The sequence below is a fragment of the Nansenia antarctica genome (genome assembly GCF_963989245.1).
Source record: "Nansenia antarctica genome assembly, chromosome: 8".
Taxonomy (NCBI): domain Eukaryota; kingdom Metazoa; phylum Chordata; class Actinopteri; order Argentiniformes; family Microstomatidae; genus Nansenia; species Nansenia antarctica.
In genome coordinates, this window is record NC_137678.1 from 47901325 (window position 1) to 47917441 (window position 16117).

Sequence of the window (16117 nt, forward strand, 5' to 3'; positions counted from 1 at the left end):
CAGCACGCACACCGCCCTGATCATGACTCCCGCCGGTGATAATTTGTAATCCAGGGGGAAACGAAACCGCCGCACAAGTTCGTCAATCCTCGTCGCCAATTGTTTTGTTATGTATATAGCCAATAACATCTAGAATTCACAATAAAGAATGGAGGCAGAGGCGGCGAAACACTTTGATATATCTCCGTAGCTTTACTGACCAAACCGCAGGTATACAGGCATAGTATCACTTCCGCATTCCTGCCCGGGCAACACTAGTTACCTATACGCTTTTCATCACTCCAACTACGGTGGTTCACATAGCTCAAAAATCACACTTCAATACATAACAATTATGCTGAAATCAAATCTCATTATGAACAGTCACTCATTTAGGAACTTTAAAACACACACACACACACACACACACACACAGACACACACACACAGACACACAGAAAACATAGCATGTTCCTTGGTTACAATAATACAAACAAATAACTTGGACTGTCACAACCTACACATGTGTATGTAATGGGGGCAACATACCATATTAAGTTCCTTCTCACTCTCTATGCCACTGGTTGTGTGTGTGTGTGTGTGTGTGTGTGTGTGTGTGTGTGTGTGTGTGTGTGTGTGTGTGTGTGTGCGCGCATCTGCTATTGGACTGTCATATCCTACACATGTGTATGTAATGGGGGCAACATACCATTCCATGTTCCTTCTTGCTCTCTATGCCACTGGATGATGTGAGAGGGTTTGAGGAGTCCCTCGCTCTCTTTAGGTATTCAGGGAGATATCCCGATGCCTGGCCACTCTGTACAAAGAGATTCTGAATTGTTATTGATTCTCAGCACACAGCATTGTGGGTCTCTATAACAACAAAATGCATGACAAGTCTGTGACAGTATTCAAGGGAAAAGTGTGGAATAACTGATCTAAACCAGTTTACAGCTAAACTCTCATTCACCTCCCAATGCAATAGCTGCCACAAACCACAAGATGGCTTGAGCTCATCTGTATCATGCTGCTGGTTGTACTGTAGCACCCATTCACCTTTTAGTTGTTACATTTACATGTTTTACATTTAGTTGTTAAAGTGTGTTTACTGTCCTCTTGTATATGTGGCCTGTTTTTATTATTATACTGAAATCAAATCTCATTATGAACAGTCACTCATTTGGGAACTTTAAAACACACACACACACAGAAAACATAGCATGTTCCTTGGTTACGTTCAAGGAATAATACCATTGTAACAACACAACACATTCTCACCTTGAGTGGTCTGTGAACGTTTTTCTTTATTCCTTTTCTGATTTCTGATTAGTGTTTCCAGGTCATATGGACTACCAGCCTGTTGTACACATTCCTCCTCACTCTCTATGCCTGTGTGTGTGTGTGTGTGTGTGTGTGTGTGTGTGTGTGTGTGTGTGTGTGTGTGTGTGTGTGTGTGTGTGTGTGTGTGTGTGTGTGTGTGTGTTGGGGGGGGGGGATGTGTGTGCGTGTGCTATTGGACTGTCATATCCTACACATGTGTATGTAATTGAGACAACATACCATTTCAAGTTCCTTCTTTCTCTCTAGGCCACTGGATGATATGAGAGGGTTTGAGGAGTCCCTTGCTCTCTGTTTAGGTTGAAATCCCGACGCATGGCCACTCTGTACAAAGAGATTCTGAATTGTTATTGATTCTCAGCACACAGCATTGTGGGTCTCTATAACAACAAAATGCATGAAGTCAAAATCATATTATGATACACACCCAATATACAGTATAAGGCTGCGTTCGTAAATTCGCTTTGGAAATCTGATCAGCACTCATGGAATGCCTCTTGTCCAGTCAAATGACTTGGTCCCTTTATGACGTCGAACCCAGTGTGCGCTCCGGCGCTCTCTCGAGCGAATCTACGAACGCAGCCAGTTTTATTTGTAAATAGCCTGAGGTGTAATGATCAACGAAATAATCATTACTGTGTGTCTGTCAAAACAATATCTGAGAATAACTCTATAAGCCATATTTTATCTTTAAAGGACATTTGAAGAATCGTTTCATGTTAGGCTATGTTTGGTTTTGTCTTATAACAACTTTTTGCACACGCGCGTATATGTACACCTATGTGTCGTGCCCCACTTCACCCCATAATCATTACGTCGGTCTGAACAAATTTTATATCAACTCTGTGTACCTTCTTATGTCGTGCATGCCATTTGTCTAGTCAAGTCTGTTGTGAATATGTACAATATCAATTTTTTCCTCTTAGTCACGCAAAAATATATGGCAATAACTCTGATTTTGAATGTGGTTATATTATCATGGTATGATAATGGTAATAACATGTATGCAGGAATTTCATTTACAGTTTTTGATGAGGATGACCACACAGCAGTACTGCTGAAACTCAGCTTTAAGCTTCGACATTTAACTGGAATTCAATAACGCTATCAGGATTTGCTATGGAAAAAAAATGGGGAAAAATGATTAAAAACAGTACTGACTGGAGGGCTAGATTTTCCATCATGTGAAGAGAGGGAACATCAGTTTTCCCCCCTGGATTGCGGATAGTTTGTTCAATAATTTGCTTAATCAGCAAAAAAATTATATATATAAATAAATAAATACAGTTTAAGAGGACATTATTATGCTTGATAATTCAGTTGTACTCCTTGGTCGGTTGTGAGAATGTCATGGTAACCAGAATGGAATGCTATATCAGCAATAAAGGACCATGTTGTATGTTCTCCTTAAGAATAAATAAAACTTGTTCACAGACCAAAATTGTTTTTTTTTTCCTCCCCCAGTTCTGTTGATGATATGGGATTTACAGTTTTGAAAGAGATCAGGGTGATTTGACTTAAAGGGGGGGATTCACAGATTTTTCACCTCATATGTATCATCTCCACAACTATAGCAGTTTTCACGTGAAGACTGTGATTTATACGTTCTATGTTTATTTCATATGGAACCTTAATGGTGATCTTTTTTGACTACAAAATGACATTGCACTTCAAGAACACTTGGGTAGCTGGCACATTCAAGACCATCGTTTACAGTTCAACTGAAAAAAGCAACAACCAGAACAAAACTCTGACAGTTCAAACCTTATTAGGGGTAATCATTAATAAATAACACCCCTAAATATATTATCTCTACCTACACCTCTGAACAGCTTCTACCTCCAAATGACATTGCATACAAACGGTGTGAGCTGACTACAAACCTTTATGAACCTCACACAAATGACTTACGTTAAGTGGTTGCAAAATGCTGAAATATGCAGTGTGTAATGTCCTAAATGGTGCGTTTGTAAATACGCTCTGGAAATTTGCTCTGAGTGCTCTGGTTTCAACTGAAATCAGTTATTTACCGAACGGTGTGCTCCGGCGCTCTCAGAGCGTATTTACGAACACACCCACAGTCAGGAAGACATCACAGGTGGTGGTGCAGCATTTTACAGAATGGGTGTACACCATTTAAGTTCTACAACCACAAAACATCATCTCCAGTAAAAACAAATAAATATATTCTTTATGGTGGATTAGTCTCACAATGACCAACTGTCATAACTGATCTGTCATCTAACCAGTATCTGTAGAAAAACTGTGAAAGAAAACATTTACAATAGTAGATAAGTACATGCCTCAGGTGAGACAGCATTCACCAGAGTCCCCTCCCCCCCCCCCCCGCCTCTTCAAATATAACCATTGCTCTGTTCCAATACTTCTGAAATACATCCTTCCTTCCATCCTCCAACACTTGAAGAAATCACTGATCTATATAATTGGATGAAAAACAGAGTTTTTATAGATCCTGTCAAGTCAGATGAGTTTGTTTGTCAAACAAATTAGTCTGTGAGAGATATTTACTCCAAGTAAAAGAGAAAGGTAGGTAGGAAGGAAGGAAGGATGCACTTTAAAATGTATTTGACCAGGGCCCATCTCTGTAGAGTTGGGGTTGAAACAGGGGTTTATTGTGGGAGTTTGGTTGGATGTGGAGGGGCAGGGCAGGGCGGGGCGGGGTGGGGCGGGCAACTCCGGCAGGGGAGGCTACACGTTTGACCGACACTTGGGGAAGATGGGCCCACCTTCAAGCCTTCTCTTTCTTACTGTGGTAAGGAAGTGAGAGACAGAGACAGAGAGAGGGAGAGAGAAAGATAGGGAGGGAGGCAGAGTAAGCACACAGAAATTAGAGGAGCAATGAAAACATTTCAATATATTTGTCTTAGACATCTTAGTGTCTTGTCTTAACCATTTTGTAGAACCAACAAGTAAGCAGAAGTGCTTGAAGAGAAACATATAGTCGAGCAAAGCAGTTGTGTCCTGTACCGTTTGCCTGATAGAGTTTTGAAGAAAATAGCCAGTCAAAGTCACCTTCAAACCTTCTCCCATGTCACTGAAATTGTAAAAGCCAGAAGCAAGCCCCTGACAATGAAGGCCTACTTAAGATCTTAAGAGCTACTAAAGAAGGTCACTGCTGGAGAGAGAGAGGAAGGAGGGGGGGTGGAGAAAAGGAGAGGAAGACGCAGGTAGTAATGGGTAGGCAAGAGACTGCTGAAGCAAGAGACTGCTGTAGAGGAAAGACTATTCATAAAATGGCTGTCTTTACTTGGACTTGCTCTTGAACTTTTTACCAAACGCCCTCTCCAACTCTGGCACGGACAGAGTGAGGGTAAAGGAACCATCTGAGTCAGATCGAACAATCCGAGCTGTAACAAAACAGTGGTATACAGATAAATGCATGCCCACCCATGTACACACACACACACGCGCAAGCATGTACACACGATGACCGACATTAAATACAACTGTATACAATGAGTGTGCTTTTCACATTCTAAAAGAAACACTAATCATAATAATTTACAAGAGCAGCTCATGCATATCTTCTCAAGAAGAGTCGTAAAATCATACAGACACACAGTGTAATAATAGTATTGATGTATGGAGCAACATTGGTACAAGAACACAGGCATGTCCTGTGATGCTCCTTTTATAAACAGCTTTAAATTAGTCACTGGTAGTGCCTCAGCTCAGCTGTTCCGGATCACAGGAACACCAGTTCAGCTTTGATGATGTCATCTTCCAGAGAGACGAGATCGAAACAGCCAGGAACTTATGTTCCCTGGAATTGGCTCTGCCCCCTTGCCTTATTGAGTTACAGTAAAATTATGATGCTCTGATGGTGCACTAAGTTAGATTACAATCGACTCAAACAGACGGAGAGGCTCAGTTCCATGAGTGCAATGCTTTTTTCATTTCTTGGAAAGTTTATATTTAAAAACAAAATCTATAATATAATATTCAAAGGTCTGAGGTGTGAGTGAGTGAGGGTTTTTGAGGATCGTACAAATGTGAGAATGGAAAAGGATGGATGGAGGAAAAGGATGTCATAAAATTGTGAGATGTCTACTAAGAAAGACAGAGTGAGTGATTGTGGGACTTGTGTGAAAAGATAAGCATCTTTGGGTCTTAGAAAAGCTCAATATGAATTCAGTGTATTATTATTATTATTATTATTATTATTATTATTAGTATTATTATTATTATTATTATTATTATTACTATTATTATTAGGATGGTTGCATTAGTGAATGAGTGGTACTGTAGCATGACTGGAACAAAGATCTCACCCAGGTCATTGTTGTTCATCATGGCGTTGGAGCCCCGCAGGCGCGGGCCCTGCTGGGTGAAGTGGTAGCCAAACTTGAGCAACGACCTGTTCTTCTCCAACATACTGGCAATCTCCATCTCCACCTTGTTCCCCAACGGCTGGCTCTGTTTGGAGACGGGGGGGAACGACGAATCACACGCGTTACGATGCAGCATAATGACGACGTATGAAGATTCTCAGGAACATCTGACTTGGATAGTCCCCTAGAGATAGTTAGTTAAACAATCTATCAGCTATCAAGACAAACTATTCAGGTAGATATATTTGGATAGTGCCCTAGAGATAGTTGGTAGATTGTTTAACTAACTATGAAGACAAACTGTTCCTCTAATTCATTTAACCCTTACCCTAAACCTGAAGCACCCTTTGAAAACACGATCAAGCTAAATCTAACTACCCAAATACCTGAACTCTCTGAACAAAGTGGGGCCAAATATGTATGACACATAAACAAATATGAAGCATGGAGTAGTGATATTCATCCTACTATGTTAGGACATATTTCACTTGTTAGATGTACAGTAAGGCCTAATGACCATATTAAGTCTCTAATATAACATTTAGCTTCTTTTATTTTTAATACAATAATCTATCCTTCTGAAAATAACTCCACACTAGTGCAAACGCTTTTCAAACTTGTTGAAAGTACCGTAATCCGTCCAGAGAGAGATATTTATTATCACCATCACATACTGTAAACTGAATATTTCTCTATAAGCTGTGTCTGCTAGCCAGTATAGGGCATCTGATAAGGTGGCAGACACATTCATAGATTGAGTGATAATAAATACATAAATAAAAAGAGACAGACAGACAGACAGACAGATTGTCTTTCAAGGCTTCTGCTTAGGCACTCTAAAGTTCCCGACAGGCAGACAGACAGACAGACAGACAGACAGACCAACTAGTCCCTACCTGGCCTGGTTGTCGATCTTGAGTTCTTGCAGAGTTGTGTTGGACTGCAGGGCCCCTATCAGAGATAGGATGCCTGTCCCTGTGATGAAGTTAGACTCCACGTTCAGACTCTTCAGAGTGGTGTTGACCTTCAGCATATCAGCCAGGGCCTACCACAAACAGACCCACGGGGGACACTGAATGAAAATATACCGGACACATTATTGCCACGGCAAACAATGGTTTCCAGGAATTTGCTTTGGTGTCAGGTATGTTAAAAAAATATGCGCCACCGAAAAGCTAGCAATTCGATGCCGCGGGTGGTGGTGGTGTTTGGACTTCTGTAAAGTCTCCAATGAAATATATGAATCACCAGCCGTGTACAGTTAAGTCATTCACAAAGGCTATGGGGTCGTTACTCCTGGTTCCTACAATACTCAGACGCTCTACGGCCGTGTTCTCTTTCAAGACGTCTGCGTAGGCCTTCAGGACAGGCACTGGAATATTCTAGAAAACAAAAGTGACAAGAAAATACTTTTGTCAAAGAAAAGACGTCGTTCGTAGAGAACTATTATTGGCACTGCTGTTTTCAGCTGTAAGGCCTCCATCAGGGTGGAGCAGGGCTGTGCCTGCTATACAGACCTACACGTCTAACATTGGGTAGTTAAACGGGTGATGGACCGATCTCGCCTTGGAATTTCCATTACACTGATGGCATTGACCCCGACCCCTGGCTTATCAACCATATCCTGTTGATAGTATTACTGTACTGTGTTATATCATAAATCATGCATATGTACATCAATGGTCAGAATTACCCTGATGTTATTGAGGTTGACCTCCAGAAGGTCAGGGTCGTTCCTCTTCATCCTCTGCAGCGTTTCCTCAACATCAGTAGCGTTGGGCTGTTCGTCAGGGACGGGCTTATACTGGGCGCACTGGATAACACCTGCAACGGGCATGGCATACTATGAGTGAAAATCACACTCTTGTTTGGTTCATATATACTAAATCTATTCATTCTATACTATGTAGAAAACTCATTAGAAAAATCTATCAAAAACGTCATTTCATTTTCAAAGGGATGGCTCATTGTTTTTTCAATTCTTTGCAAGTGCTGTAGAACAATCCAGACTGTTTTTGAGTGCATGTACGTGTGCTATTTTGGAATCTCAGCATGTAGCCAACAGCCACGCTCGCCTTAGATCTAACTGAATCACTTTTATGGGGCAAGTAAGCTGCCTTCTCTAAAAAGCAAAACATCTCCTTTAAGAAACTCCATAACAACATAGAGACAGCATGTCAAGTAAAGGTAACAGAATAACAAATAGTTCAGATCAAAGACTGAGATTAAATATGAATTTGCAAGAATTATTAGGCGATAACCAAACTTGAGAACAGTTCTCAATTGGAGCTATTTGTTCTGAAGCATGCATTACAGCTTTGGCCCATTTAACTCTATGTTCAACTTACACCATTTGTCTTGCCACTTGCAAGTTTACAATAAAGGTTTACTGTAAGTATAACATAGGATAAACAGACGAATCACATTAGGGCAGTTCCCAGGAGCTATCCCACTTACTGTTTAAACCTTGTTTGTTGACAATGTTGCTGCTGGCCAGGGCTTCGTAGTACTGCTGGTTACTCATCAGAGTGTGCATGCCCAAAATGGCTGGTGGTGAAGGAGAGGAGATGGAGTGATAGGAAGAAAGGAGAGAAAAAATAAAGTATGAGAGAGCGAGATAGTGGGGGGAGGGGAGAGAGAGAGAGGGGGGGGAGAGAGAGAGAGAGAGAGAGAGAGAGAGAGAGAGAGAGAGAGAGACAGAGGGGGGGGCGGGGGGAAGAGAGAGAGAGAGGGGGAGAGAGAGAGAGAGAGAGTGGGTCAAATGACGTGACCAGAGGGGAATAGATCCAAGGGAAGGTAGTGGGTGGATGCCAACCCTTCCTTCAGTTGGGATTATGTTTACTTGACCGAGTCACCAGAGCAGAGACACAGTAAGTGGGCCTTCAGAGCAGGTTCAAACTCAAAAACATCCCACGCAAAAAAAACATCAGCCCAGACATCCAGTACATTTCACACAAAGCAATTCACATCACAGCACGACACACACCAAAAACAACCGTCGCAATGCAGATCACGACGAAGGGCATTGTTCAAGTAGCAATTGTCATTGTTACAAATGTCACTCGATACAGACATTGTTTCCCAGAGCGTGTACGCCCTATGAAGACGGTATAAAGAGTCTAGAGGACAGGCTCATTGTGATGCATGGAATGGAATCAGTGTTTAATACCATCGGTCATTCCATTCCATGCCTTACAATGAAACGGTCCTCCGATTGCTACCTCCACCAGCCTTTCTCCTGCTGGAGAAATACCTTGACTGTGTGTATAGACTATGCATATTTCTGGGGTTGTTTTATCTTCCGCGCACTCGTCCAGCCAGTGGGTTCAGATGTATTTGGTACAGCACCAGCTCTGAGGCACGCACAAACGAACAGAGTCAAAACAGGGAGCCAAGAAGAAAGCAGAAAAACAGCAGAAAGAAAGCACTTCCCAGAAAAAACAGCCAGCACATCTTTTCATCTGTCAAGGTGACAGAGTGTATGAGAACAGGTTGTTTTTACAGACACAAACAACAGAGAACAGGCTGTCCATTTTTAGTAGTCCATGGAGCCAGTGACTCATCTGGCGCTATTATTAATTGCAAACCAATGAAGTATCTGAGAGGGCTGAATCACTCCAAGCAAGCAAACTGCCAGGCACCATTTACTGTGACTCAGGAGTGGGCAAACTAAACTAAACACGACGATTTACATTTTAACCATTTAGCAGACGCTTTTATCCAAAGTGACTTACAATGAGAGATTACAGGGGCAGTCTCCCTGGAGTAACTTAGGGTTAAGTGCCTTACTCAAGAATGGTACACCAAAGATGGCGGCCGGCTCACTCGCCATGGAATGTTGATTTTATTCTGTTTTTCTATGGGGTCAGCGTGGGAGGTGCAAGCTTACCTGCCCAACCCGCATCAAACTCACATCAAATCACTTTATTTGGACAGTCCCCCGCAGATAGTTTACTCTGGGCCGGTTTCACAGACAAGGCTTAAGCCTAATCCTGGACTAAATCACACTTGCAATGGAAAATCTCCATTGAAGATGTTTTATAGTCTAGGATTAGGCCTAAGCCTTGTCTGTGAAACCAGCCCTAGATGTTGTAACTTAACTATCAACAAACTCTTCAACTGTCCACTAAACATGACCCTAACGCTTACACTAACCTAAGTTCTAACCCTAACCCTGACCCTGACCTTTAAACTGAACCCGCAACCTAACCCTAACCTTAGTAAATTGTTGCATAGCAACAGACTTGCAGTTCATTATCTAGAAGATGCAGATGAACTAGAGGGCAGTATCCAAATAAAATGGCGACAGACAACAACATGAAGAAAATGCTATGGCAGGATATGCATGGGCAGGCATCCAGATACCCCGTCTATTGTCCTAGAGAGCGCAACCGTCATGTCCAGCAGGAGGAGACACTAATGGAGGGTATGATGAAGACGAGGAGAGGGTGAAGATGGAGGAAGAGGATGTCAGGATGAGGGACACAGGGAGAGGAGGGGTGGAACGCTAGAGGAGACAGCAGAGTGAAATGAGAGCAGAGGATTACTGATGGAGAGACTGTGGTGGTGGTTTTTTTAGGATGAATATAGCATTTCTTCATGCAAAGAGGAAATGGTAGATGCTAAGTGGGATCCTTAGGTCAATCCTCACCTTTACCCTAACCCATAACCCTGACCTAACCAGTTTAAAATCTCCACTTCAATGGAGTGAGGTCAGAGTCAGGCCGTCCCAAGTATCCCACTTAGCATTAACCGTGAGGAAATGGTGACAGGAAGTAGGACAGAAATCGACACAAAGCCACTGTAGGTCTTGTTACCAAAAAGGTTATGCGGTCATTAAGGATCCTCAGTGTCTACAGAGAAGATTAATTGACACAGAACATTGTGTTTAGATTAAATAACAGATTAGACACTGGTAGAACTCAAATGTGCATACCATACAGTGAAAGTCCAATCACACGTTACATTATATGTAAGGTATTCACCAACAGTATGTCTACTTCCTTAGCTCAATGCAGAGAAATATATACAAAACAGTATGTTCAATTCACAATACAAATTCAATGTCTTTCACAAATGTACAGAATGTAGGAGTGTCTGTAAATGATTGTGTGTGTGTGTGTGTGTGTGTGTGTGTGTGTGTGTGTGTGTGTGTGTGTGTCAGTGTTCCTGCGTGAGAGAGAATGAGAGAGGAGAAAGTTGAGGGAGGGAGGGAGGGAGGGAGGGAGGGAGACAAAAAATAAGTACATATTGTACTCAGTGTACTGTATGGGTGTGTCTTTCTCCTATCTTTCTCCCTACCTGCGATGTCACAGAGTTCAGCATCACTAGCATTGGCCAGGGCTTCCTCCAGCTCCGGCTCCAGAGTCACGTTCTCCATGATGGGGTCTACCACCTTCTTAGGCACGAAGGCCTTCCCTGGAAGAATGAAGAATGTTTTTATTTGCCATACAATCCATTGTTGGAATTTGGTCTTTTTTGCTCTAGGCACACAGTCAGCCATAGTCGGCACCCCTGGAGCAATTAGGGGTTAAGTGCCTTGCTCAAGGGCACATAGAGCTCCCTCCTGGGGGCGGGGAACGAACCAGCGACCTTCTGATCGCTAGCCGGGCCTCTCTAGCCTCTAGGCCGAAACCGGCCCATGGTGTTCTAGTCACTACTTCTTTCCCATTTGGTTTTCAACAACTGACCATGGAAACGACGTAGTTAATACACATTGCGTCATGCAATCCTGACTCACGGGGGCTCTAAAAATCTGTTCTCACAGGACCGAGGGGGGCTACTGTTACTCCCAGCAATCCCTGGCATCTGGCCCCCCTGCATCATGCTCTACACCGGCTAACGACTCAGGATTAGCGGCTATGAATGGACACTTGGAGGGGGACATCTGTGTGTGTGCGTGTGTGCACGTGTGTGTATGTATGTTTGTGTGAGTGTATGTGTGTGTGTGTGTTGGCGTATGTGTGTGTGTGTGTGTGTGTGTATGTGTGTGTGTGGGCGTATGTGTGTGTGTGTGTGTGTGTGTGTGTGTGTGTGTGTGTGTGTGTGTGTGAGTGTGAGTGTGTGTGTGTGGGCGTGTGTGTGTGTGTGTGTGTGTGTGTGAGTGTGTGTGTGAGTGTGAGTGTGAGTGTGTGTGTGTGGGCGTATGTGTGTGTGTGTGTAAACCTACAATGCGGTGTCAGAGGTCTGGTCCTGGATCAGAAACTGTGAGCTCTCTGGGTGTGACAGCAGCTGAAGCCATGGAGACAGTTGGTCATTCCGTGTTCAGGTCAGCTCACCTGACCCAGCCTCTGGCAGCCTGGTTGTCCCTGCGCCAGCCAGCTCAGTGGCGGCTGTCAGACCAGAGCGACTGGTGCTCTATCCTCAATCCTCTACCCTTTCCTCAAAATGTCCGTATTTAACCACAAACCTAGATTTTTCCACATAATTTAGCAGCTTCCACTTCCACAATTTCCAATAAGTGGATGTGGTCACATTTTGGGCCAGACATATTGGACCACATCCACTTCCATTATATTCTAAACATTTAAATTGCTAATCTAGGTCAAATAAATAGGAACACGTCTTAAAAAGTGTCACAGTGTATCGCCTGGAGTGAAGGTACGGTATGAAACGCTCCCTTCAAAAGGTCTGTTGAGGGGAGAAACTCCCACCTAGCCTTATGCTTACATCATTGCTTTTGAATCTGTGTGGGGGGAAGTGTGGGACAAGACACAAGAGCACACCTCAGGGGACAGGGTAGAGCAAGGGACCGCAGTAGAAGAGACAGACTGCTCCCCAGCAGGCTCCCCCTCACCTGGTCTGGACCTGGGAACGGAACGGGCCAGTTGGCCATAGGCCCTGACGGATAGGCAGGCTCAGTCAGGTTGGTAGTGGCATATGTCCTGACACAAGGACAAATGCAGGCCTCTGTGCCAGAGATTGGTCAGGTGGTTAGGCCCTTCCGTCTTCAGACCACACCCCTCTCGGCACAGGAGGTTCCGCCACCACCTTCCTTTTTCTTATGCATGCTAATTTCACGGACAAGCTTGTTTGATGAAGGTCGCCGGGGACGGAAACGTGACGTTTTTTTATATTAAGGCAGCACCTCTCTTAGGTGCTGGACTATTTAAGGCAGCACCTCTCTTCTTGTCGTTTTGAGCACAAAACCCTCTTCCATTACACTTTAACTGAAGAAAAATGTGAGAGAAAAAAACAACAATGCACGGAGCATGGATGCTAGCTTTCTGTGATGTACATTTAACATCCTTCTCTGGGGAGTGTCTGGATGGGCCTCCTACCTCTCTTCTCCCCGGTGAAGGGCACAAGGTCCTCCTGGTCCGGATGCTCATTGGCCTGCTTCTCCAGGTGGGCCAGCAGGTTGTCTCTCTCGAAGCTCCCTGTGGGAGCCTTCTTGGTCTGGTCCTTCTGCCTCATGCCGGCAGGTAACAAGGCATTCTAAGAGGACAAAAGTGAATAAAGTCACCCAAATTGAGTGCCAAGAGTGGCTTTATTCACCCAAGATTATGCATAAATGATGATGCTTAATTGTGTAGCCAGTATTGTTGCTTGGCAAACACCACATAAAACAATTGGCATTCTAGGTGGTGAGTGTTCCGGAATTATTTGGCAGTTGGTGGTTTAACTTCTATATTACTATGCAGCAATCAGACTACTTCAGGCGTGCAAAAAGCCTTTTTCTGATCAACATTGCCTTTTGGTTTTACAGCAGGCCCCCTAGGAACTACTTATCCTCGTAGACAGTGTTGATGTCTCAAAAGCACAGACATAAATACTAATTAGCATATCTCCCAGGAAGGTCAAACCTAATTAAACAGTTAAAAGAGAGCCTGAAATAGAGATCCACTTAGCCAGATATGGTGGGTACCGCATAGCCAGATATGGTGGTATCTTTATGCGGTAAATATCAATTGCAGGGCTTTTACTATCACTATCCAAGTATGGAACAAAGACAGTTCCCAGACCTGTTAAGCATTATACTGTAGCTATTCTTAGTGCAGAAACAGGTCCATATAGACTGATACCTTATCTTGGCTCTCAGCACCTACAAATGCAGGGGTGCTAACATGCAATACAGTAGTCATAGCTAGACATTAGTTTGACTCCTAAACATGGCTAAATAACAATGCTTATGTTATGACTTCTGAAAGGCAAGAAATACTTGAAAACGTGGGTTCTTTCACATACACACTGATACTACCCACGCACTAATGCACACACGACAGCAACTCACAAGTGCACGCACGCACGCACGCACGCACGCACGCACGCACGCACGCACACACGCACACACACACACACACACACACACACACACACACACACACACACACACACACACCTTGCTAGCTCTCTTGGCATAGCAAGCTTCCAGCATTTATGAGCTGTTGGCCATTAATCCTGACCCTATTACTGGCTCTGTCAACACCTCTACAGATGATGAACAATCATGGATACAAACACAGCCCCAAGTAGCTACATAAAGCCATAAATATCTGCTGAGCTCGTATCCCGGTTTCAGCCAACCTCACAAAATGGAATAGGCTACACCTATGTCAGGATCTTTTTAAAATTGACATATTCAGCCCGTTCTTTGATTTTACCAAGCTGACAAATCATGTTTACAGCAATGACGTGGGGAAGGGTTGCAGGGAGGTGGGATTCATTCTGGCTGGGATCTAGCCTACTCATAGAAATTGGCTGTTTCTCTCTCAGAGGCTGTGGATCTCTTTTCAGAAATATCCACACTTGGATATTCAATCGCGACACAGTGATTTAGTGCATCCTGGCCTGGCCCCAACCTCAACCACAACCTTTTTCCAGCAACTCCACCTGAAGGTCATAAAAAGATAAAAACCATAACTTACGTCAGGGTCTAACTCTTGCAGTTCGTCCTCCAGCCTCTGCAGCTCTTCCTCAGAGAGCTTCCTCAGTAGCTCGTCCTCATCCACATCCCGGTAATCCTTCTTTAAGGACATGGCAGCGGCACAACCCGATCACAGCGACCTCCGACCTCCCCCCGACAAAACAGACAGAACGACAACGCAGTGCCCAGACAGACAGACCCTGGGAGGAAGTCTGTAGGCATCAACAACAAAAGCAAGGAGAAAGTTAATTGCCACACATTGGAAGCCTCCCCATACACTTTCTCGGAGAGTCTGGGTCCTAACTTACCTAGACATAGTCTACTTAGAGCTATCAACAGCCCGGATGCACGGGGCAAAACAGCCAATACTGGAGATGTGGAACTCAATTTCGTTGAGCCTCAAAAGCTCCACTTGATGTAGCGAATAGCCTGGATCCCGGGTGGGGGGGGGTGGGAGGTCGTCATTTTAATTTTGTTGTGGTTTATTTTCGGTTCTTGTTTTATTGTACTGTGCCGTGTTGTATGTGTCGTTATTGTCTATAATGTACCTGTCTTGTTGTCGAGTTGTTTAAAAATAAAAAAAGTTGATCACAAAAAAAAGCAAGGAGACACAGTTGATCAACACTGCTCCGGACCCCCCCCCCCCCCCCCTGTAATAATCTAGGTTAGAACAGCATGACCTGACCCAAACCCAGGAGGACACATTAGAACTGAGTATCACTGTTCACTAATCACCTGCAAACTAAACGACTTCACCTGGCGAGAGTAGCATTGGGAGATGAGCATTTGTTTAACACATTAAAAGTGGACCCTTGAGCCAGATTCACACTAATAGGTGTTGCTTGGGGGGTATTTGGGGAATATTTGTACCTGGCGTTAACACAGGCCTTGGAGTAGGCCCAACCCTTGCACGGTGACCTAACACCAAAAGTCGGCCAAATCACTGCCTTGAGGTGATAGATGTCCATCCACCCCCCCACCCCCCCCGCCCGACCAGACCCCCACCGACCCGCTTGCATCACGGTGGAGAGAGAGGAGTTGAAGGTCTGTGGGTCAAACTGCAAAGCCTTCCCTGCCTTCTAAACCCCAATGGGGGGACAGCTGATAGAAACAGCTCCCCTGTCACTCCCAGGGCACTAAGAGAGGGAGGCGTTATTTATAGGCTATAGGCTTTATCAGGCTATACCAATGCAACACGGTGGATGTAATGTGGACCCTGCCTTCAGTCATCATAGCTCCGTGGGTTTACCCGTCCCCTACAACTACTGTAGGCCTACTACTATTAGTATTATTAGCACTTTGAAAGGAACATGATGTATGAAAAGTTTTTCAAAAAAATAAAGTGGACTTTATTACTACTCTCATGCAACAAATCGTAAGGCATAGGCCTATCAGTATTCTATAGTTTGACCCTATACATACGTGTGTTGCTGATTGATTTCAAACACGAATCTGTTTAAGAGTCATGCATTTTTAACTAACGTTTCAACACGTTAATCAATCAACTAAAGGCAAAACTAAAGGCAGGCGTTATGTGAGGACTGGGTTATGGTGTGTGTGTGTGTGTGTGGGGGGGGGGGGC

The 16117-nt window shown here is 43.9% G+C and overlaps 1 protein-coding gene across 1 annotated transcript; it reads right to left on the reverse strand.

The window, feature by feature from the left end:
• Positions 1-4026: 4026 nt before the first annotated feature.
• On the reverse strand, positions 4027-14647 carry LOC308164543 (tropomodulin-1-like; the record flags this gene model as incomplete). The annotated part of the gene is made up of 9 exons (XM_080538611.1): positions 4027-4085; positions 5610-5754; positions 6571-6714; positions 6944-7051; positions 7363-7493; positions 8127-8216; positions 10971-11087; positions 12950-13106; positions 14537-14647. 9 exons carry the CDS (start codon positions 14645-14647, stop codon positions 4027-4029), a joined length of 1062 nt encoding a protein of 353 aa, XP_080394737.1.
• Positions 14648-16117: the final 1470 nt, after the last annotated feature.